Source organism: Barbus barbus (genome assembly GCF_936440315.1).
Source record: "Barbus barbus genome assembly, chromosome: 5".
NCBI classification, from domain to species: Eukaryota; Metazoa; Chordata; class Actinopteri; order Cypriniformes; family Cyprinidae; genus Barbus; species Barbus barbus.
The window spans coordinates 3,187,010-3,213,681 of record NC_136733.1 but is presented as its reverse complement, the minus strand read 5'-3'; the positions used below and the strand labels follow the sequence as shown (position 1 = coordinate 3,213,681).

Genomic DNA, 26,672 nt, shown 5'->3' with positions numbered 1-26,672 from the left:
TTATGTAATCTTCTTTGGTGCAGCTAATGACAGAAATTATATACGCTTTACTTACCATTAACCTTGTAAAGCCTGACATATGAAATAATGAGGAAAACAGGACCAGCTTTTGCACAGTTAAATAAAAATTTGAATATGTGTTTTATATGCATTTATAGGCCCTTATAGTATAATCTAGGTTGGGAAAAAAAACTATCTCATTCAGAACAAAAAATACATAATTTCATGGTTTTTATGCAGCTAAGATGAAATTCTGATAGCATGTAATGTAAATCATTGAGATCTTTATAACAGTATAGCAGACTAATTACAAAAAATGCATTTAAATCAGTCATCTCTATATCTTCCAATAATGTCTCAACAAGATGATATTTAAATGCTTAGTTTTATGATAAAAACATATAATGCAATGATGAGCTGAAGATGGACATTTTTACAATTATACTAAATGGCCTTTTACTTTTAGTAATTTAGCAGACTTTTACTTGCTGAAAAGCCTATACTATGATTCAGACGACAGAAGGCATGTAGTAGATTGAGTGCAACAGGTTTTTAAGGAAGGCTTTGATCATGCTGATAATTTAGAGGTCTGAAACAATAGGTTTTGTAGGGTTAAAGCATCATCATCATACTCACACGACACTGAAATGGTTTATTTTCATGTCATTGGACAAATTAGATGCATAAAGACTATACCAACCTCAGTCCACTCGTCCAGCGGCCTCGGTTTATGAAAATAAAATGACTGACAATTAATAAACAAGTTAAAATCTTGCCTGTTCATGGATGTCCAACAGAGAGGCGTATACATTTAACACACACCACTCACTCAATACACATTTACTCAAAAACTCAGCTCTGAATAAATAACACTCAAGAAAATGGTAAAAATGGCAGACTTTATTAAAACATTTCCTTGTATTAAAATACAATAAAAAATGTATCCATACATAAGGTACTAATGTGTCATATTCTTCTTGAGTGCAATAGGCAGCGTGAGAAAGTCTTCAGCGAGGATGACCTCCGTCCCCGACCCCTGTAGCACGAGCTCAGCCTGTCTCTTAAGCTGGGTCACGTCGTCGTCTCCATCCCGCTGCAGTGTTTGGGGTTTGTAGCGCTGACTGCAGAACCAGTGTTTAGCAGATGTAGCATATAATTGGTTGGTTGGTGTTTTAACACCATTGGCTTCATTGGCTATTTTCATGCTGAGTAATAAGAATTGAAAAAGTATAAAAGAGCAATTAAAATCTATATAAGGCTTTTATTGTTTGCTTTAGATTTTTTTTAAATTATTAAAATATATAAATTCAAGAATAATAAGATTTATCAGCCTTAATAACAATACTTCAATAAATTATATGCAAAAAAAAATTTGCATATAAGGAGAAATTGTATATTTATATGATTTTTTTACAAACTGATAAATAAAAACTGATTTTGATTTATATGTATATATATATGCACACTATTTTTTTTCCAGAAGAAACTTAAAAAAAGGTCCAATAATGTACTGTACTTCCTGCACTTAAAGCAGGAAACTGCAATAAAATATGATCAAGGAATATAATCAAGGAAGACTTACCAAAATTAAATACATTAAAAAATAATCAGTACACACCTGCCATCATTTAAAGTGCCTCTGGTTAAACCCAAATAAGTTTAGCTGTTCTAGTAGGCTTTTCCTGACATTTTCTTAGTCGCATCTTACAGCAAAAGCCATGGTCCGCAGAGAGCTTCCAAAGCATCAGAGGGATCTCATTGTTGAAAGGTATCAGTCAGGAGAAGGGAACAAAATAATTTCCAAGGCATTAGACATACCATGGAACACAGTGAAGCAGTCATCAAGTGGAGAAAATATGGTGCAACAGTGACATTACCAAGCACTGGATGTCCCTCCAAAATTGATGATAAGATGAGAAGAAAACTGGTCAGGGAGGCTGCCAAGAGGCCCACAGCAACATTAAAGGAGCTGCAGGAATTTCTGGCAAGCACTGGCTGTGTAGTACATGACAACAATCTCCCATATTCTTCATATGTCTGGGCTTTGGGGTGGGGTGGCAAGAAAAACATCCAAGCCTCGCTAGATTTTGCAAAAACACATTATAAGTCTCCCAAAAGCATGTGGGAAAATGTGTTATGATCTGATGAAACCAAGGTTGAACTTTTCTTTTGTACTCTGATTTTAAAAACTGTTACATTATAGATATTCATATCAGAATACATTTCAAAATCTGTTTCATATTTTTCATAAGCATAAACTGAAATTTGAATCATTTAAAACATTACAATATTTTTTACAGAAGCTTAAATGAAAGAAATCAGTACAAATGTTCAAATGCTTTTCTATAACAAATTAAAAGATAGTAAAAAATATATTATCAATATATATTAAAGAAAGTTTTATTGCATTAGTGAAAATGCAATTTAATTTTAATTATTTTCATCTATTATTATAGTAATATTTATTTATTTATCTATCTATCTTTACAGTAATGAGAGATTTGGGGGCTGTTTCATAAAACTAGTTTACCAAATAAGCCAGGCTTATTTCAGTAATTCTGACTTATTTTCTCTTAATTTGGTTTCTGAAAGCAAAATTACCATACGCTCGGTCACTGTGGCGACTTATGCTGAGAAACTAACCTGGTCAGGAGCAGGCTAACTGTCCGGCTAAGCTGAGCTCCTCTAACTCTGACCAATAGGAACGCATTGATATTACCACTGACTCTCTCACATACAATCAGTTGACTTTATTCAGTCCAAAAATAAAGGTATACAGAATACACCTTAAATAATCAAATAAATAAAAACCTGTACATACAAAGTTGTCTATATTATATATTGTGTTTTTGCTGCTTTGTACATTGCCTATTTGTTGTTATTCTTTTATTATCTGTGTCCTGTCCTGTTGCTGTCTTTCTGTGGAGCTTCTGTCACTAAAACAAATTCCTCGTATGTATAAACATACCTGGTCAATAAAACTCATTCTCATACAGATTCTGACATTAAGGGCTGCACGTCACATTATCCTGACTCACTGAACCTGGATTGAATTAGTCAGATTGCATGAACTTGAATCATCATTTATGAAACCGCTTTGGTCCCGATTGATTTGTTAGGTTATTTCAAGTCAGGTTTTGGACTTTAATCCTCTCTTTTCTAAGCGTGTTTTATGAAACAGCCCCTTGGTGCAGAATTGTCATTAGAATAAATGTCACACTGGTGGAAATAAAAAGAAAAGAAAAAACCTTGATGGTCTAAGTCAGGAGTGTCCAAACTCGGTCCTGGAGGGCCGGTGTCCTGCAGAGTTTAGCTCCAACCCCAATTAAACACACCTGAAGCAGCTAATCAAGCTCTTACTAGGCATACTAGAAACGTCCATGCAGGTGTGTTGGAGCTAAAGTCTGCAGGACACCGGCCCTCCAGGACCGAGTTTGGACAGCCCTGGTCTAAGTTATATTGGGGCCTAAAATATTTCCCATAGGCAAAACCAATTTTTCCTTTCTGTTGCTTTTTGTGATCCTTGTACGCGGAGCCGGTCCCGAGGAACGTGATGTCCATGGACATTGTGCTGTTTTGTCTGCATGTGACGAATAATAACGTTAAACACTGTTAGAATAAACCGGCACCGCCGCTGTCGACCAGCTGAGACGCGCTCAAACAACATCCGGGGCACGAACTCGATGCTCACTGCGTACTGCACAGTATACACTACACACTCACTGTTTTTATTGTATATTCTGAGTGTACTGCATACTATTTGTAACTAGTATGTAAAACAATAAATTAAACCAATAATTATTCATAAAAATATGTAAAAAATGGATACATTACATTAAGGCGGCTTATTTTCAGGACACTAGAGGTCAGCATAACATCATACACTAATCTAATAGATTATTAGTAACCTATTTAACTGTATAATTCAACTGTTCAGTATTATTTAAAAAATAAATCAGTAAGAAAAATGGAATATGCCAATTGTATATCAGCATAAATTATACTATTTTAGTATTTTACTACTAACATTCTATTTTTTTCATTTAAATGATTTTTAACCTGTAAAAATATTATAAACCAGATATTATAAAACAGTAATTAAAATAAAGATATTATTATATTATTGCTGTTTTGTTTTACCATTTGTTGACATAAAACAAAATTACAATTAAACTTAATTTATATGAAAATATTTTTTTACAGAATTCCCAAGGCATCTCTTATTATTTTTAATGTATATTACTCTATATAATTAATTGTTAGCATAATATTAGCATTAATTTAATATTAAATTTGTAAAATAACTTAATGTGCAAATTTCATATCAGCATAAATTTACAATATATTTTTCACATAAATTATATATAAATGTTATAAAATAAATAAAACCAAATATAAAATAGTATTTAAAATTAAAATATAAAAATACATATATATTTGCTTGTAAAAAAAAAAAAGTCATTTTATTACCTTATTTTAACATTAAAATGAATATAAAAAAATATACTGTTAATAGTAACAATGTTTTTTTTTTTCAGAATGGCATCTCTTATTTTTATTAATGCATAATCCCAGGATAATATGTTAATTTAATTCAATTATCTGGAATTTTTAACCATAGCAGATTTAAAATAATACAGCAAACAGACTAGCAGTGATTTGAGGACAAATGTTTATTCTGCACTTGTAACAGCGCACACAGGGTTCTGAGCAGCTCCTAGTGTTCAGACACTAAAGCAGTATCACATAGCAAAATAATCTCTACCCACAATGCACCTGCTCATCACCTCTAGATGAGAGGAAGGATTGCGTTCAAAAACATTAACTGCATCAATACAGATGTACAACGTTGATCACAACAACTAAAGTGTCAAAGGACTGAAAAATTAAACATCTCTATATGTTGGTCCTGAATATAAGAGGGTTCACTAGTTAATTTTTGTACGATATGCTGTCAAAAGGAAAAAAAAAACATTTCTAAATTTGTGTACATGTGTTGTTCATTTGACCTTTGGCTACTGTATTTACTATAGCATATAAAATAACTAACGTACAATGTGCGGTGACCATATGAAGATATATAAGCAGGCACTTTGGTACATTTATTTTTCTGATGGACAATAGCTGTATTTTGCATATTTTAATATATTGACTATTTAACTATAATTTACTGCTGTTGCATGAAACGAGCTTTAATAGTATTATATTTCTAATTTCTCTCCATGTTCTTTCTCTTTTTCCCATAATTTGAACTTAAATCAATATTTAATGTCCATGTATTGATTTATTTGGGAAGTAGCTGCTGTGTCATTTTCCAAGTTAACCCCTTCATATTCTAAGCTTGTGAATATTTGCTGGTAAATGCCCTAAAAACTCACAGCCACAGCTATAAATATACACCATAATGCAATGATTGTAATAGTGCAATATACTGAACTCTGCTAGTCCTTCATGTCCTGTACTTCCTCCTCAACTAGGAAATAAATGGATCTTTATGAACTGAATGAAAGTTACAGACACAACAAGAAACAAACACAAAAACAAACAAATGGAGTGTGACTTCATTTTAGAAAAGGTTTCATTGAACGCAGCATATAAAAAAAACTGAGAGGAGTGGCAAGGCATGCTATCCAACTCAACACTGGAGTGATGGCTGTAGAAAACACTGTAAGGGTGTCAAAAAAGCATTAAAAAGCATATAAAGCCTGATTAGTACCATTCAGAATTTCACTTCTTCATGCAAATTGGGCACATTTACAACCAAAATCGCACTGCCATAATGGACCCGGACATTTCACTTTAGATTAAATTTGCATTATTCTTAATAGTTTCTTATTAGAGTCTCAATACTGTTTTTTTTTTTTACTATATTAGAGTGAAGAAGTGTTGTACAAATGGCAGGCAATACAACTAAACAATATAATGCATAAATACTTTAAAAAGTAAATAAATTATTTCACAGTGCATTTTGGGTAAAAATGTGCTCAACTTCGATGAAAATAATTAAAATGGGCTACATTTTCTTCATGCAAAATATTATTTAGTATTTATTTATTTGGATTCTGGAGTGAAATGTTTCCTGGACATGATTTGTAAAATTCATCCACAAACTGAAATGGCAATTTAACTAAAAGGAGTAATATGAATAAATACTAGAAAAAAAAGAAGTGCCTAAAACAAAAGAATGAAAACTTTTTGTTCTGTTTCTCTCTGTCTGGTGTATTCTCATGTGTTTGTCTAGTCAACTACAGGGCTGTGAGAAACCCCGGGCCAGTCGTACATGTCGGGCAGAAATGAATCGTAGTTGATGTTCCACACAACCGATCTGACGTACGCTTCCTTATCCACAGGCTCTGGGTATCGAAACGCCATTCCATTTGAATACACGTACTCCACCACCTGCGCACAAAACACACAGCATCTCAGTGAGGGCTTATGACAGAAAACAAGTCCCATTTGTGTCCCTTATTACGATTTCTGAAGTGTTATGAAGGTAAATCTAACACTTTTTAAAGACCACTTATAGAAAATGTAAGCAATAAATTAAAGGGGACACAATGCGTAAGTATGTTCTCTAAATATAAATGTCTACGGAGCACATAATGAGTTCTATTAGCAAAGCTTCAAAATACAACTTTCAACCAATTTCCATAACTTTTTCAGAAAAAGGAAAAAAAAAATCAGGATTTTATTTGTGAAAGGGTGAATTTAAGACCTTTATCCTGCTTATATACATGGTGCACAATATCGGAAAAAAAAAAAAATATTGCGATATTTCGTTTTTCTGTGATACATACTGATTTTCACCAGATGACTTGAACAAATTAAAAAACAATTAAGAATTTGGAGTTACTGGGGTGATTTTGTTGAGGAGTGCATCTGCATAGAAAATAAGAATAATATTAAAAAGCCTGACAAAAGTCATTTTTTGTGAAATCCTCTTAGGGCTGAATGATTTTGTGAAAAACTTGGGTGTTCATAAAAAATGTGGGTGTTCATACTTCAGTTTACTTTTTACAATAACAAATCAAACAATTCAATGTTGTTTAATTAAAAGTCAATCCACATTTTTCATAGGCCAAATATGCACTTTTTTTGACCAATTCAATCTGACTGTAAAATAATCATGATTTTTTTTGTGATTAATATGAAATAAAAATATGAAACAATGCGAAATGTTGCATTAAAACAGTTAAAATGCTGTAAAAATAGTCATAAATGTTTTCCTTGTTAACTGTAAAATTATAATTCTTTTCAGAGTAAAGCTCAGCACTGTATGTTCATTTATGCTGCCTTCATGTGCCATCAGAAATGTCCTTTCTGAAGTTGAAATTACAAGTTTGTTGCATCCAAGTGCTTTGCGGTCAAAAAAAGAAGAGGAATCATGGCATACAGCCCATTCATGATTTGATTCTTGATTTTGAATAAAATGTAGCATCCGATTCACTGGTAACCGTAAACATTCACCAGACTAGACATCTAGATTTTCAACTTGCTGATGATTCAGAAATTTTGGTCAAATAACTGCTATTTTGGCTGTGTACAATACATACTATATGCATCAAATGGTTCTTTATATACATAAATATACATGACTGTAATGACAAGAGAAAGAAATGTAGATGATGTTGGAAAACAAATCAAATGTAACAGTATTACAGCAATATTTCTCTCCTCTGCCATGTTCAAAGTTTCCCAGTTGTAAATACGACTTGAGTAACTGCTCATGTCCGATTTGAATGAAGCAAATTCACCTGCTGAAAACTGCATCATGAACTACATGTGCGTAAATTAAGCAAGTAAAGCATGTCTTTATTTCCTGAAAGTGTCCTGAAACACACACCTTGACGGCCATCTGCAGTGACACCTCTCTGATGTTGGACAGGGGTGGATACAGTCGGCCCTGACTCAGCTCTTCATCTGTCAGCTGATCCGCCAGCGTCTACAAAACAAACAATGTTTTATCAAGTTACAATATGAAATATTAACAAAAACAGGTAGTACAACTTCTGCCATGCAGGGCTAATAATGTTAATGTTTTTGCTAAATATATGCACAATATTACAAATTCATCTTCAAATGTTGTCTTTATTATTTAATGTACAGTATGTTTGAATAAATCTCTGATGAAAACAAGTTGCGACATCCACCATTTAAATTTTTATATTTCAACAACAAGTTGCTCAGTCAAAACGATACGACCAGGAACAAATTATAGATTCACGAGACCACGAAAGCCTGTTAAATATACACAAAACGAACTGAACGTTTAATCACTACAGAGACATCAGAGCCAGCAGCAAATGTCGGAAGGACTAGCCGAGCGTAAGGTGTAACATAACCCCTTTTAAGTATACTCAGATCTTAAGTGTGGTTCAGGATTGTACATTTTACCTTTGCAGCCTCAAGGAAGACCGTATCACTGATGTGTCGCACTCCACTGAGTATAACAGCCAGAGCTACACCTGAAATCACAACCTATTGTTCAACACATGATAACCTGAGCAGGCCAGATTTACACTATTTGTTCTTAAGCATCTGCATATACTTGTTAGATATTAGGAACCTTAAAACATGTATGTGTTTAGAGCTACCCACTAAAACCTCCATTACTGTATGACTATAATTAGTGCATGTTAATACCTGGGAATATATAAGCATTGTTGCCCTGTCCAGGGGTCAGTATTCTGCCATCTTCTAGTGACACAGGTGCGAACGGACTGCCACTGGCAAACAAACACCTTCCCTGAAACAGAAACATATTCACTTACATTCACATACTCTACATGTAAACAATCTACTACATGCCTTCTCTCATCTGATTAATAGTTTATAGCCGATAGTTTAGGTTCAACTGCTTGTGGTTCATGTGCCTTTTTCCTGCAAATCTTTACTTTACTAAAGTAAGCACGAGAATAACTTTTGCATTGCAAGTAATATTTCATGATGAACACTTAGCAACTTAAGTTTACTTGATTATCCATACATCATTTTTGAAGAAATATATGATCAAATATGATCTGTTTCGAAACAACAGAGCTTTGATCATGAAACTAAGCATTTAAATATCATCTTACTAAGACATATTACTGGAGATGCAGAGAGACAACTGATATTTATATGCATTTTTTGTAAGTAGTCTGCTATAAAGATCTCATTTACAATACATAGAATTTCATCTTACTTTTTGGCCATATAAATATCAGCAACTGCACCAAATTGCATGTTTTTGCTCAGTTTGAGCCTCTGAATGAAACTGAGATACTATATAACCCATAAAAGCCTGATATGCAACAAAAAAAACATGCAATTTGTTTATTAATTTGAGATTTTTCTGGCTACTATTTGATATGTCAGGCTTTACAGGGTTAATGCATGAATGATATTTAACCTGTGTGAGGCTGTAAGCATCTTCAGCTGTACACTCTGCCTTAGCAGTCGGGTTGCTGAGGGCAAAGATTATGGGATGCTCGTTCAAGCTGCCCATTGCTCTGATGACATCTTGAGAGAAGAGCCGGCCAGCACCTGCCACACCTGATGACATTGAGAAATAGGTCAAAGCATGCATACACATACATTAATACAGAATTCAGGGGTTATGTATGATGCATTCAGCTATATGCATAAACTATATACAACAATAAAACAATGGCAAGCCATGTGTACATGTATACAGAAGTCTTAACGGTACAGCAACAAAAGGAGCTTGTTTAATTCCAATGAAGAAATAAATGACAGCTGTTGTGGTGTAATGCGTGACTAACTTTAAAAAGAAACTAAATAAAATGAAGGTTAAACCCCTAAAGGTTAAGCAGTGGTAGAATGATTAACGTTGGATTTGATTTCTGAACAAGACACAGAGGGAGGAGCTTGTCTTACCGATGATCGCTGTGGGTTTAATAACATTGACAGCGTCTAAGAAGCTTTTCACGTCCCCGGGATCAGGGTGAACAAAACCCTCCTGATTACTATCTGCCTCATAAGCTCTGCCCTGAAAAACAGAGAAACGCACACCAGATTACTGGACTGCAGTTGTGAGTCTCAAAGCATGTGAAAAAAGAACAAGTTGGTAAATGACACAGATTTGTTTTTTTAGAGGAGACTTGAGCTCAGATAGTGATTTAGCTAAGCTTACTAAAATACTGTGATTGCATTTCAGACACTGAAAACCACCTCAGTAGTAGTACTCAGTCTTATTTCAGTACTATTTATGTATTATTATAGCTTTTATATTTTTAATTTTGTTATTTTACACTTTATTTATTTATTTTAATATTACTATTTGTTTAATACATTTTTAGTTTTAGCTCAGTTAGTATTTTTAGCTTAAACCTTTAGTGCTGTCAAATGATTAATCGCGATTAATTGCATCCAAAATAAGTTTTAGTTTACATAATATATGTATGTGTACTGTGTTTATGTTTATATAAATGCACACACATACAGTATATATTCTGTAAATATTTACATGTATATACATTTATGTATTAATATTATTTTATTTTATTTTATATATAAATATAGTGAATATATAAACATATTTTTCTTAAATATATACATGCATGTGTTTGTATTTATATAAACATAAATATACACAGTACACACGTATATTATGTAAACAAAAACTTTTATTTTGGATGCCATTAATCGTTTGACAGCACTATAAACTTTATTTCGGTTACTAATTTTGGTTACATTTACATTTATTCATTTAGCTGACGCTTTTATCCAAAGCGACTTACAATTGCTATATATGTCAGAGGTCGCACGCCTCTGGAGCAACTAGGGGTTAAGTGTCTTGCTCAGGGACACATTGGTGTCTCACAGTGGATTCGAACCCGGGTCTCTCACACCAAAGGCATGTGTCTTATCCACTGCCCCATCACCACCCCAAAACTTCATGCAGTTACTATGTTTTTTTTATAAATAACATAAAATAAAATTAAATTTAAATATAAATTTAAGTATAAATTTTAAATTAGAAATGTATTTTATTTTTAATTATTCATTTTTTTTTATTTTTAATTATTCCATTTTTAATTCATTTTATTTACCTGTAGTTCTGATAATGAAATAACAAAATAACCCTGGTATCACTGAGAAGTCTGATAAGTTTTTAAGACTCGGTTAATTTGTTTCAATATTTCAAAACCAGGATTGACTAATCATTGTTTATATTCCATTTTTGTAGTAAAATCCATTTTAATTAAAATCAAACATCGTTAGCACTATTGCTCATAATTTTAGTGATTTTTAAAAACTCACTCATCAAAAGTATTAACGTGTAGCTTATAAGTTATCATCAGAAGAGTCATAGTGCTTTTGCACACAATTAGACTTATGTTGGATTCAACATAATGATGACAGCCAAGTTTGTGTTTCTTGCAAACACTTTAACTTTGATATTGTCTTATAATGCAAAGACTTTCAGCTATTTCTAACTTTGAGTTGTGGTAAAACTGATTACATGTGTATGTGTATAACTGTATACATATTTAAGGCACACTCGTACCTTTACTAAAAGACCGTATTTGTCAAACATCCAGATTTTCTTTCTGGCTTCTGCCTGAGACATTCCTGACTCCATCATCGCCATCACGATTAGGTTAGCGATTCCCAGAGCTGCCTAAAAATAAACAATCCCATGTTAAATACACAGGCTACATTGAAGTATAATCTCATATCAAACCACACAGATTAAAAGACTGAGTTTGTGTTATTGTGTCTTTAAAATGTGTCACTTGTGCTCACCTCTCCAGCCCCCAGAAACAGAACTTTATGTTCGGTTATTGGCTTCCCCACAACACGCTGAGCTGCCAGTAAACCTGCCAGAGCTACTGATGCAGTGCCTGCGGACACACAAACACAACTACTGATGCTCAACAGACAAGCACACATCAAAAAAATTATCAATCAAATATGCATTCCTGATGGAAATACCTGTGCACTGTAAAAAAAATACAAAAAGTTGAGCCAACTTAAAATTAAGGTGCTGAAGCTGGTTGCCTTATTTTAAGTTGGCTCAACTTTTTTTTTTTTTTTTACAGTATGCTTGTAAGGGAAATGAGGACCAATCACAATTCAGTATGCAAATATGACATCATTAGTCTCATTTACATTTTGAAAAAAAAACTGTAAATCTGGTCACGCTTTCCTCAAAAATATTCATATTTTGAGGAATGATTCATATTTGGAGCACAAATGATTCAGGAGTTATGTGGCAAAGTTTAACACTTAGTTTGAGAAGTTGGTTTAAAGCACTAATACTATAAAGCAATAGTACTAATGATGCTTGTTTAAATTGAAATGGATTTAACTACAAAAATGGAATGTAACCAATGATTTCTGGTTATGAACCAGTGCATTGAATCAAATGAAACCGATTCAGTAAAATGAATCAGACTTCTAAGTGCTACAAGTGTTATCATTAACTTAAAGTAAAAGTAAAATCATTTTGGCGAAGTTAAATAAAGTTAAAATAATATATAAATATTAGACTAAAACTTTTTACTAAATGAACTAAACGAAAATTAAAAACTGTTTCAAGTTAAAAGCAGTTGAAGCACTAAAATTACTAACTGGACTAAAACTGAAATTAAAAGAAATGAAACACTAAGTAATAGTAAGTAGTAAGTGCGGCACTGGTACACACCCTGGATGTCATCATTGAAGGTGCAATACTTCTCACGGTATTTCTTCAGGAATCGGAAGGCGTTGTGATTTCCAAAGTCCTCAAATTGTATGAGGGTGTCCTGTCCGTACTTATCCACCACAGCCTCCATGAACTCATCTATGAGATCGTCGTAGCGCTGGGAACGGTCGCGCCGCTGATACAGACCCATGTAGAACGGGTCCCTCAGTAACTTCTGCAGAAACACACAAAACACAAATACACAGATAAAATAGCAGCTTAATAAATCATCTGTAAGCAAACGTAATGTTTGAACACTGAACAACATACCACAACAGTAGGATTCTTTTATATATTTAATCATTTTATACATATTTATACACAAAATACATTTAAAAAAATGTATATATACAACTTTTATAATTACAAATTTAAAATAAATAAAGTAAAAAAAATATTATTTGATGATTTATTTATGTTAAAATTTGAAAAGATGTGAATGTTGTTCTTAATTCCATTCCAATCTATAATTCCAAGATATATATATATATATATATATATATAGGGTTTGAATTTAACTTTGTCACTCACCAGTCAATTTGGCTACTAAATTTTAAAGTTAAATTCATAACTTCTAGTAGACAAGAAAATAATGAAATAAAATAAAATAATAATAAACAAACAGCTTGCGTCTGTCCACACTGGATGTGACAAAGCGGCCACTGAAAATCATTTGAACTTTATGTCAGTAAGTCATAAATAGAACGAGGCATCAGTTTACTGTCGGGGATTTGTCGTGTCGGACCACATCCATTGTAGACAGCATGACTGATCATAATGGGTTCTATTGTATCTTGTGACTGTCTTCAGTTGTTTTTTCGACTCTTCGTTATTGCTTCAATGCAAAAGAAACCAGAGCGCCCGCCACGCCATTATGAATGAATGAATGATGTATCTATATAGCGCTTTATTGTGTATTGCTGTACACCCAAAGCGCTTTACAATCATGGGGGGGGGGGGGGGTCTCTCCTCAACTACCACCAGTGTGCAGCATCCACTTGGATGATGCGACAGCAGCCACAGTACAACGGCACCAGTGCCCTCACCACACACCAGCTACAGGTGGAGAGGAGAGAGAGTCATAGAGCCAATCAAGTGGATGGGGATTATTAGGAAGCCATGATTGATAAGGGCCAGTAGAGGGAATTTGGCCAGGACACCGGGGTTACACTGCTACTCTTTACGATGAGTGCCATGGGATTTTTAATGACCACAGAGAGTCAGGACCTCGGTTTAACGTCTCATCTGAAAGACAGTGCTTTTTTTGACAGTATAGTGTCCCCGTCACTATACTGGGGCATTAGGACCCACACAGACCACAGGGTGAGCACCCCCTGCTGGCCTCACTAACACCTCTTCCGACAGCAATCTAGCTTTCACCGGAGGTCTCCCATCCAGATAGTGACCAGACTCAACCCTGCTTAGCTTCAGTGGACGACCAGTCTTGGGCTGCAGGGTGATATGTCTGTGGCGTTATTTGTCGGGTGTGTTCAAGTAAGCTAGATATGTGCAGATGCGGCGCAATAAGGCTGTATTTAATATATAATGATGACTCACGAGTTCAGTATTTACACTAAAGGCCATTGCACACTGAGTCCTCATGCTATGTCAATCTCGTTTACACACTGCCTCCGAAATGTTCGTCCGTCATAAAAAAATTCGGAACGGGTTCGATTTTTTGCGTTTTTCGCATCCGTAGCAAGCATTTTGAGAGGTGTTTTGACAGTTCAGAGCCACCGTACAAGCGAACGCCAAAATCCAGAATGGCGATTGTCAAATTCATCCACTTCATCTCAAAGCACAAAGCACTGTATAGCTATAGATCCTTGCACACGGAGTTCACAGAAACGGGTAAATATATATACACACGATTTATCATCACAACTTTAACTTAAAAAAAATTTATATTTATATATATTTTGACATTTTATTTATAGATAGATGTGACTATAAAGTTAAGTTTAAATGTATTAAATATACACATATACACAGAGCTTTATACAGCCATCAAATCTTATCACTGATGATTGTTTTGGGAATGAATGGTTACCAACCTCGTTATCCGTGCCTACATCAATGCAGACCGGCAGACAACTTTCAGGCCGGATTCCAGCACAGGCCGTATAAAGACACAGCTTTCCTACAGGAATACCCATCCCATACACTCCCAGATCCCCCAGACCCAGGATACGCTCACCGTCCGTCACCACTACAGCCTGCAAACACACACACAGATGAACAATCCCTCGCTGTACTAACACAAACTAACTAATTCATATACACAGCACAGTCTAAAAGATGTCATTCACCCAAAAAATCTAAATGCTGTCACGTTTAGAACAACATGAGGGTAAAATGACAAAACTTAATAATCAAAGAGTGTCATCAAACATGCACTTTAATAAAAATTCAAAAAGCGCCGGAATGCTGGAATCCGATACCTTGACAGTGGTTTCTGGCCAATTATCCAATATGGAACGAACATGTCCTTGGTCCTTAATAGAGATAAACAGACCTCTGTGGAAAAAGAGGCAAAAACTTTAATCTTTCTGCCAAATAAACCAGTGTTTCAGAGTAAATCTCCCATATAATGACAATGACAACAACAAAAATAGTCCTAAATGTATACTAAACAAATGAATAATTCTCTGTTAAAATATTTTGATGTTTTTGACTCTGAATGTGCATCTACTTAAAGCTACAGATTATCATATGTAAGTCTTGTGTACCTTAAATAGAAAGTAACAGTTGGTTTATTGTGTACATGGTCGAATGTAATGTTAACTTGCAGTTCAATGAGTAAAATGTTAAATCTGTAAACGCCCTGACTGACTCAGTGTTGAAGGATACAAATAGAAGTGTTCGTTAAACTGATTCAAATCAATGATTCATGAGTTTGTGAGTCGCATTGAATGATTCATTAAAAGAACTGGTTCATAAGATTTATTCGTTCATCAATCAGACTGGTCACACCGTGTTTGTTTTTGCATGCAGCCAGAGAAGACAAATCATTTTTCTATTATAATCTAGAAATTATTATTTTTTTTATTTCTTTTGCTGAGATGTTGTAAATTCTTTACAAGTTGCTCTCAGTTTCATTGACACATTTATTTGAGCACCAAGTGAGCAGTGTTTCCAAACTGCAACATATTTGCCATCTTGCGCATCAAAAAATAACTTCACGACAAGCTGAGAATAAGAGCATGCTGGGCATACTATCACAGCTGGGATTTACACAGAAAAGGTTCAATGTATCATAGATAAATAGGTAATAATTAATGAAGTGTAGCTTACTTGGGTCGCCTGAAGATATGTCCATACTGAGTACATGCGAGACCAACAGTAGGCGTGTAGACGATGGGCATGAGAGCCTCGATTTCTTCCATCAGCACACGGTAGAAGAGACGCTCGTTCCTCTCCTGAATCCCCATCAGATAGATGTACCTGTTCAAATTAACCCATACTTAAATCTGCATTCAAACCTTACTTAACTTTTTAATTGGACATATTTTCAAACAGAAATAGAATATTGAGTGTCAAATAATGTTGGGTTGGACATTTTAGCTTTGTAATTTTATCTATAAAGATCATGAAAAGTAGGTAATGATATTATACAGTGCCTATAAAAAGTCTTCATACCCCTTTATTTTTTTCATGTTTTGTTATGTTGCAGCCTTATGTTAAACTGCTTTGAATTACTTTTTCCCCACATTAATCTACACTCCATACACCATAATAACAAAGCAAAAACAGAATTGTCACAACTTCGAAAATAAAAATAAAAAAAAGAAATAAGTACATTGCATAAGTCTTCATTCCCTTAACTCAGTGCTTAACTGAAGCACCTTTACAGCCTCAAGTATTTTTGGGTATGATACGACAAGCTTTGCGTATCAGAACTCGGCAATTATCTGCCATTCTTCTCCTCATCTCTTCACCTCTCAAGCTCTGTCAGGTTGGATGGGGGCAGATGAACATTTACAGGCTTCTCCAGAAATATTTGATTGCATTCAAGTCCAGGCTGTGGCTGGGCCACTCAAGGACATTCACAGAGTTGTCTATAAGCCCCTCTTGCTGTGTGCTTAGGGTCACTGTCCTGTTGGAAGTAGAACCTTCTGCCCAGTCTGGACTGGGTTTTCATTAAGGCTATCTCAATATTTTGGTGCATTGAGCTTTTCTTCTACTCTGACGAGTCCCTCAGTCCCTGTCACTGAAAAACAGCCCCACAGCATGAGGCTGTTACCAGCTCAATTTACTTTTGAGATGCTACTCTGCAGGTGATGAGCAGTGTCTGGTTTCCTTCAAACATGATGTTTGGAATTCAGGTTCATCAAACCAGAGAATCTCATTTCTCAGAGTCTAAGGGTCCTTTAGGTGCTTTTTTGCAAATTCCAAGTGTGTTTTCATGTGTCTTCACTGAGGAGAGGATTGCATCTGGCCACACCGCCATAAAGCACAGATTGGAGTGTTGCAGTGATGTTTGTCCTTCTGTAGGTTTCTCCTATCTCCACATATGATCATGAGTTCAACTAGAGTGACCATCAGGTTCTTGGTCACCACTTTAACCAAAGCCCCTCTCCATCAATTGCTCAGTTTGGCCAGGAGGCCAGCTCTAGGAAGAGTCCTGGTTGTTCCAACCTTCTTCCATTAAGGGTAATGGAGACTGCATGCTTCTGTGAAACTTTAAAGCAGCATAAACTTCCCCAGATGTGTGGTTTGATGCAATCCTGTCTCTGAGCTATACAGGCAGTTTGTTTGACCTCAGGGCTTGGTTTTTGCTCTGATATGCATTTTCAATTGTTAGATCTTTTATTAAGACGCGTGTGCCTTTCCAAATCATACCCATTCAATTGAATTTGCCACAGGTTAACTTCACTCGAAGTGAAGTAACATCTACAAGCAATATGAATGCTCCAGAGCTAAATTTCAACTGTCCCAGATAAGGGTATGATTACTTATGCAGTGGAATCATTTACGTTTTTATTTTTGTTAAAACCCTGTTTTTTGCTTTGCCATTATGGTGTATAGAGTGTAGATTGATGCGGGAAAAAAAGGAATTTAAAGCAGTTTAACATAAGGCAGAACATTACAAAATGTGAAACAAATGAAGGGGTATGAAGACTTTTTATAGGCACTGTATATACTGACTAATTATATATATATACTAATTATATTATTGACTAATATTATTTTTAGCCACTCAGCCTTAATTACAGAATTTCTCATGGTAAACTTCAGATTTTATTTGGACATTTTAAATTAATTTTAAATTCAAATCAAATTATGAAACAGCTCTTATTTTCTGAAATTTTTCAGCAAAGTGAATGAATGTACTTCTGCAGTGGGTCGGACATCTTCTTCAGGTTCTTCTGGAAGCGCATGGCCTGGGTGTCCTGGGTCTCGATCTTTGGTGGCAACAGACCATGAATGCCCAAAATCTGCCGTTCCTTCAGAGTGAAGGCCATACCCTGTGCATGCACAAATACACAATGAATGTTTACAATAGTTTTTTACCTTTTTTATTTTTTATTTTTAGTAGAGTCAAATAGAGGATTGCACAGACAATGCTAATGTGTTGGGAGTGTCTGTCAGTCAACTGAGTCTCTAAGGCTTTGTTCAGCTGATTTTTTAATCAAACTACATTTAAATTTCGAATGCCCGATGTGGCATTAAGTATATTATATTGTTTTTATAACCAGTGATCAAGTTATCATCCTATTAATGAACAAAACAATGAATAATAATAATAAATCTGATCCAAACATTTTATATTTTAAAAATAAAATGACATTAAAAAATGAAATCACAGAAATGCAATGAAACTAACAACAAGAGCAAAAAAAGTTTAGAAAATAAAAGTAAATACAATAACAATAATGCAATGAATGAATGATGATAATAATAACAATAATAATCAATTATAAAATAACAGTAAAATTAACAATCAATTATAAAATTAAATGAAATAAAATTAGATATAAAAAATAAATAAATCTGACATTTACAAACCTAAACAAAACTATATCCATATGTGGTTTGAAATTATTATATTTATATAACTAATAATTATTATAATTACAATATTTTATTTATTTCTTTGTTTGTTTATTATTTTATGAGTGTGTTAAGATTCAAGAAGATATTCAAAAATAACACTGTCTACAAACGTATCAAGTTTCATTGCTTGCAAAGTTTTTTAGGGTCACAGGTTTGCTCAAATCTCCAACCAGAATGTGACAGTGCTGCTTGCCATAGTGTACAGAATTACAGACAAAGCCACACACACAAATGCAACTGCAGATGGTCTAGACTCTAGTCTAATGCATTGTCTATGCAGAAGGCTGTGACACATGGAGTGCACAGAACACAATAGGTCATACAGAGACCCTGAAACATTGGCTTTATGTGTGTTCGGGGGTGGGCTGGAGCCCTGCTCTGCTGTACATTAAAACCATGCATGACTCTTTGACCTGAGATGCCACAAATGTACATACATCCTATGTGTGAGGAGGAAATGTCTGCGGGGAGGAGAGCAAAGCAGAACAACTACCAATGAGTGTCAGCAAGAGGGAAACACCCATCTATAACATACAGGAACTGCCTTCACTTTACATTCCATATGCCTGGAGTGTGTGCACATGTGTGTTTGAGCATGTTTGAGGACTGGGAACAGTCTTTAACAGGGTTGCAGGTCTTTTCTGAACAGCAGGAAAAATTATGTTAAATGCAAATAATAAAATACAACAACTTATATAATGATGGATATTTAAGTAGAATAGACATATCAACACTTTGCATATATTTTGTGGTTGACAGCAAAAAATCTAAATAAAGTGATAAAAGAATAAAATAAAATAATTATATATTAAAATAGTTAAATAATAAAAATAATTCATGGATAAATAATTATTACAAATAATCATTTGCAATGCGTCAGATTTCAAATAGACATTCAAGAGTACACAGTCTACGAACAGACCAAATTTCCTAATTTTAGAGTTGCAGGTGTGTTTAAATCCTAAACCACAAGCACGAGGAATACTACTAGTGATGCTTAGTTAGTCGTTTTGGTGATAACTAATCATTGGTTTTTCGGTGCAAAATCATCTCATTTGCCAAAAGCTTGTCAATTCAGATGTTTTATTTTAACAAGTCAGACATGTTCAAATAAAACATGACCCTGACTACATTAAATACAATTGCAGCAAGGATAAACATAGTTTGTCAACCACCATATGCTTTGTGAGGCTGCTGAGAGCATAAAACCATCAGTCAGTTTTGTTTAGTTTTGTACAGTAAACAATTTTTGGATCTGTCCTAGGTCATCGCTTGATTTCCAAAGTAAAGTAAGAGTCCTGAAGCAAAACCGGGGGTCTACAGGATGGAAATGAAGCACACACCCATGTTTTCTAGGATACGTGGCACTTCTGCTGAGTCACTCCTCTAATGTTTTCCAGACAAAAGCGTTCAGACCCTCAACTCACACAGGGGTGGTGTTAGAAAGTGTGTATGCATCTGTGCTGGGGAGTTAAAACAACTAAGCAGGTAGTTGTGTAGCATGACAAAACACTGTCACACTGTATTGTGCATGCAGTCAGTCTAACATTCAAGTGAGCTGAGGCAGTAATTAAACACACTCTACTAAAATGTTCAGTTTCATTTAGTTTAAGAATACATGATATATATATATATATAAATAAAATCGATGTAGTGATTTAATTAAAGCTCATGATATGATGTATGACACAGCATATATTTATTTACTCTATTTTATACTCTACAGAACATTAACCATTATTATTCCAACTTATTTATTGTTTTAATTATTTGATAATTATGTTAATTATTGAATAGGTCAAAAAGAGTGGGAATGTGGCCTATGAAAACTCTTTTCAACTCTGTTCACTATAAGGTTAATTAAAGAGGTTTGAGTTGGTTCTTGTAAGGGTATTACACTAAAAGGATGGTTCACATATAAAAAGTCTTAGAGTAGATTTATATAAATATAACAATAGAAATATATTTTTACTAATATTACTACAAATCTAAAAATAATACACAAAAAAAGTATTATAATCATATTATAATAATATATAACTACATACTACAGAAACACAAAATATTGCAATGCCATTTTTCTCCCAATATCGTGCAGCTCTTTATTAGTTAACAAGATTGCATAGGCTTCTCTTAACTGGTTCAAAAACTGACTAATATAACTAATACTCTAATAATGTGTTAATACTCGTTATTTTGAACACTACTCAATATTGGTTTTTATTTATTGGTTGTTAATTATATATTTAGTGGCTTAGTATTATTATTCTTCATCCTTTGTGTTATTGATTTGAACAAACCCATAAATCCAAATATAAAACTTTGGTGAGTAACACTTCCTGCACCATTTTTTGTACTTCAGTGCAAGTGTATGTGTTTGAGCAGCATTTAAATTTGCAGCATTTAAATGATCATTTACATCATTTAAATGCTGCAAACTACAGATTAGATTCTCCAGTGCTCTATAAATGATATTAGAAACCAGAAAGGACAGAGCCTCAAAGAGACAGAACTAGATTGTGTTTAGTCTAACCTTGTTGGTACGTGGGTTGAGCATGAGTGGTTTCCCCTTCTCTTTAGTGTGAACCCATCGGCACACACTCACACACGGCCTCACACTCGTGCTTAACCTGGACAGCATGGCTGCACTGATACCGACACACACCTGCAAAAGAAAATACTGAAATAATACATGCAAACACACACTTAATGCACTCAGACACAACAGATAATTTGGATCAGCAGTGTCTGATAGAAGAGCTCTTATCAGCCGATTAGACTGAATTATTATGGCTGATCTGTCAGCAGCACTCGGTTCTCACACCACAATCCTCTCTGAGAACATTACAAGTCACTGCTGTGCTGATAAACATTCACGCCAGAGTCCTTATAAAGGATATCAGCACACAGAAGAACATCTCTGTAGCCTTTATAAATGCAGTGGCCCTTGAGAAGTGGATTAAAGCTAAATGAATGTAAATAAAATAAATAGAAATGCATGCTAAAAAATAAATTACAAATGTAATTTTCAAATTAAAACGCTTACTAAATATATATTGTATTGTTCACCTGCATGTCATGTGACCATTAACCAATATCAGATAACTATGAACAAAATTACTATTGAAATTTTTACTTTACATCTCAGGGGTATAAAATATTTAAGGCCAAAGAGGTTCGGATGACAAAAAAAAGTTTGGGATTTCCTGGAATATTTCATCCATGAATATAAATTGTCATCACCTTCTACTTTCATGTTCATACAGCGCATGATAATTTGAGCATTTGTCATTTCAACACATTTTAACTGTTAGTACCAACACTATCAACAGACAGTTACTTTATTCAAATCTCATCTGTTAGGCAGCTAAAAGATTTTAACTTTGTGAAATATTAACAGACAACCAAATGTTGAAGTTTGCAAGGCAGGCATAAAAACAGACACGTGACCACTGAACAAGACAACATAGCACTGGCCCAATAAGGCAAGTGATAGTTCTCAGTAAATAATGTAATTCATGACAAAATTTGCATTTTTGGATGAGCATCCCATTACTTGACTCAACACCACACAAACAATCAGCTCCCTTCCCCATGTGCTGATCTTACAGTCGGAGAGACACACACATGCACACAGTGATCTTACACTCACAATCTCAGACACACACAAGGAATCAGGGCAATGAATGAGATTAACTCAAACTGGGGTTTGTGAGGGAACTGCAGGGGGTTAGTGAGCTGATGAAAATAAGTAGTAATAAAAGTCAAATAAAAGAATCAATATAAAGCACTAAAAATGATATTTGTTTACCTATATGTGTGCACATTAACCAACATCAGAGAACCGCAAACATGTGGCTGTGTTGTTAAATTATTATTAATCTTAGAGGGTACTTTGAAGTAAATATTTTATGGGCTTTTAATGGCTTTGTCAGACCAAATTTGTGAATCCCTGATATAAATGCTAGTTCAAAATTTGAAGAAAAAAAACAAACAATTATCAAATAAACATTTAGCAAATCACCCACACACATTATTATGGATTATGTTTATGAATGAAAACCAGATGTTTTTACCAAAAATTAGGAAGACAAAAAAATTACACGAGGGTGAGTAAATAATTACAAAATGTTCCTTTTTGTGCCAATCAAAATGTTAATATCATTGACAATACCGATCCTTACAATGAGAAGTGGATCACTCAAATAACAACAAAAACTAAACTGTGATGAATGGAAATTATGAAGCATTAAGCACAATCATATTCAACATATTAAACTATCCTATGTCTCAAATATCCATTTTAATAGAACGTGGATGTAATATCACTTAAGATTCAATCACATACTCAACTTTAAAACGAAATAATCAAGTGTCTCATGACTGTTGGTTTATATGTCAGCAATGTAAGCAGTTAAACACACTCATGTGTCAGCACTGATCTCGCTTGCTTTGCTGTATGTAGAGGAAGTGAAACCTGTACAAACACAGAGCCAAACCCTTATACAACAAATAACTCATCACCAGCCACCTACGGTCGCTCCTTATCGATTTATCATACGGTGTTCTTCTGGGTCATTAAATAAAGTCAAAGTACAAAATAGTGGTGCATGCTGATTTCATCGCTGTTGTTAGATCAGGACTGTTTTATCCGGTGTGAATCACAGCAGACTAAGTTTAAGCGTCTCGCTCAAGGGTGCAACGATGATGGGGCGGGGAGCTCTGGGGTCACTCCAAACTGGGACATTTGCATTTAATGAAATAGTTCACCCAAAACACGAAAGCAGTATATTCCAAGATATTTTAAAATAAGGTACTGCATGAAGAACAGACAAGAAAACAACTATTTATAATGTGATTTTAAATTTATGCATTTGATCCAAAGCAAATTATGTTGCATTTAAGGCATTCCCTGGGACTTGAACCCATGACCTTGGCGTTGCTATCGCCATGGCCATATACACCCAAGTTACCAAACTAAATACAAGTTATTACAGATTATTCACCATCAAGCTACAACTGTGTCCCAGACATGCATTCTTTCTGTAAGGCTGTTCCTGCCATGACCTTTGACACGTGACACCAAAGGTTATTTTAGGGACCAAATGGGAAGTCACATCACAGTTGATGAACACATCCTAAGCAAGCAAATGCAGTTTCCACCATAATTAGTGTGAGTTATGGAACTACATACAATTAAGGGCATGCAAGTGTCTTGATTAAGGGCACAATAATGAAGATAGGTCGTCGATTAAACCTAAAGCCTTTCAGACGCCAGCCCAGATCTCAAACAACTATATGACGATACCCTTAGAAGTTTTGTAGAAAGTAGTATGTCGCAACTGGGACAGTTCATCAATCACTCAATTCAGGGTTTGAACCTACAATCTCCAGTCATTAGCCCAGCTTGTAATGGAATACAAACCTACAAGCTTTCAGTTATCAGTCTATATCTTTAACTACAATATCACGGAGCACAAAAAAGTGAATTTGTAAATATAAATTAAAAGCACAACGCTGATAGCAAACGAACAGGGTTTGAACCTACATCCTTTCAGCTACCAGGCTACTAGATATTTAAGTCTAAGTCACTACACCCATTAAAGTAATTTTATTAAAATAGCTTAAACACACAGTGCTAATCAATAATGCATTAATGCATCACCAAACTTCACTAGTTAATTTATTACAGTACCTTAAGACAATTGTTTTGTATCACAAGTTTTCTGGAATTATGTTTAAATATGGAAACGAGGCATTACTAGTTAAATATGCACTAGTTCAAAAATCTTGTTTCATTTTGTTGATATTTTACATATTAGAGTTTTTAAATCATGCCATAAATCAGAAAATGTTGTGAACAGTATTGTCCAAATGTTTTAGTTTTTTTAAACCCTCTGTAAAAACCTTCAGAATATATAAAGTCTGATGTATGTAAGTGATACTGAGGTGGATAAAATAGCCTGACATGTACTGTAATTGAAAAATACTGTGATTACATTAACACTTCAATGCCAATTTGGAGTGTTTTCTTTTCACTAGTCTGAAGGAAGACGTGTTATGAAAGCAAAATAGCCCAAAATCTCCAAATTGACCAATGCCTGAAAAAACAATGCTGTTGCATGTAGTCAGATCTTAAACTATTAAGCCTATTAAAAAGATCTACTGCTCTGAAACCCGTTAGTTAATGCAGCAAAACCAAAGTGCAACAGGTGGAGAATCGCAATACAGTTCATATTAAACCGGAAGACCATCATGAAATGATCTAACAATCATGTAAACACATTGAGGTGGTCTTGTGATGACAGCTGCTGTTTAGCTAGGCTAGCACAAAAGACTCAAAACACTCAACATACTCCATGCAGAGCTCTCATTGAGGATATATCTGAAGCCTTACCCTTTTTTTCAAACGTCTCAGAATCAGTTGGTCACAATAATACGCGACTTAACATTATATTTTAGATAAATTCACCGGTCTGTGGTATGTGCGTCAGGCCGTGCAACATTACTCTGACAGCCGCGAGCTTCTTGGCACGAGACATTCTAACACACGCCGACAGCCAATCAGAAACAAGCAACGCCATAGCGCTTAAATTTACCGTAAAGCTCGTAAATAAAGCGCAGAGTAAACAACAACAAAACCCGCCGACCACATGACCGGAAGAAAAATTATGAATTCACCGTCAATTTCTTGCACAAACCTCAGTTTAGTTTTTGCAAGCCAGAGTTAAGATGCAAGTTAAAGGAAGACTAAAATAGTCGTGTTTTCCCATTAGTCTTCTAGTTTTACAAATAAAGAATATAATTAATAATAATAATAATAAAGTTGTTCTTAACATTCATCATAAAGTAGGCTATTACTAATATTAAAAAAAATATATAATAATAGGCCTACACATAAATACTTATAGGCCTACATGTTTTTTCATCTCTAAAAAGTTATTTATTTTATTTATAAAGTTAATATTTTTCAGTGTAGTTTTTGACTGATTGTTGCTGGGAAGATTTGGGGAAAAAGAAGAAAAGAAAAACCTTATTTGTAGTTTTATTTAATATCGTATTTGCATGTTCTAATACATCCATTACATGTGTATTTATTGTTAATTTTAATTAATTTTTTGTTTGTTTTTTCGTTATATGCTCTTGTTTGTCACTTTAACATGATTTTAATATTATATTATATTATCAGAATCAGAATTAGCTTTATTCACCAAGTGTGCGCAGACACACAAGGAATTTGTGGTGCTTTATATTATGTTATATTATGTTATATTATATTATATTATATTATATTATTTTATTTTAGATTATGTTATATTATATTATATTATATTATGTTATTTTATTTTATTTTATTTTATATTATGTTATATTATATTATATTATGTTATATTATTTTATTTTATATTATGTTATATTATATTATATTATATTATATTATATTATATTATTTTATTTTAGATTATGTTATATTATATTATATTATATTATGTTATATTATTTTATTTTATTTTATTTTATTTTATATTATGTTATATTATATTATATTATGTTATATTATTTTATTTTATTTTATATTATGTTATATTATATTATTATATTATATTATATTATGTTATATTATTTTATATTATGTTATATTATATTATTTTATTTTATTTTATTTTATATTATATTATATTATATTATATTATATTATATTATATTATATTATATTATATTATATTATATTATATTATAGTTTGGTCAATACGTATACAAATGATATTACTACTCTGGTTCTCTGAGACAAACATTTTGAGATAAATCAATATCAATGTCTGCTTATCTTTAAATACATACATGCATTTCTAGATCTATGACCAGAAGAGGTAGCAATTAAATCATTTCTAGTCTTGCCAATAAAATTAAAAGTCCTTTCACA

The 26,672-nt window shown here is 33.8% G+C and overlaps 1 protein-coding gene across 2 annotated transcripts; it reads right to left on the bottom strand.

The window, feature by feature from the left end:
• Positions 1-4,654: 4,654 nt before the first annotated feature.
• On the bottom strand, positions 4,655-25,335 carry me2 (malic enzyme 2, NAD(+)-dependent, mitochondrial). Of its 2 annotated transcripts, none has more exons than XM_079416995.1 (15): positions 25,146-25,335; positions 21,282-21,413; positions 18,026-18,159; positions 15,986-16,135; positions 15,133-15,208; positions 14,746-14,907; positions 12,653-12,866; positions 11,752-11,849; positions 11,513-11,626; positions 9,880-9,991; positions 9,392-9,534; positions 8,644-8,746; positions 8,395-8,465; positions 7,844-7,942; positions 4,655-6,399 (listed from the first exon to the last, which is right to left on the bottom strand). In XM_079416995.1, the coding sequence occupies exons 2-15, from the start codon at positions 21,387-21,389 to the stop codon at positions 6,238-6,240; spliced, it is 1,746 nt and encodes a 581-aa protein (XP_079273121.1). In that variant the 5' UTR covers positions 21,390-21,413; positions 25,146-25,335; the 3' UTR covers positions 4,655-6,237. The 2 variants fall into 2 exon arrangements, 1 of the variants encoding a protein (XP_079273121.1); XR_013784225.1 differs by having other exon boundaries at positions 5,865-7,000; positions 7,067-7,942; positions 25,146-25,277.
• Between the last annotated feature and the right edge of the window lie 1,337 nt (positions 25,336-26,672).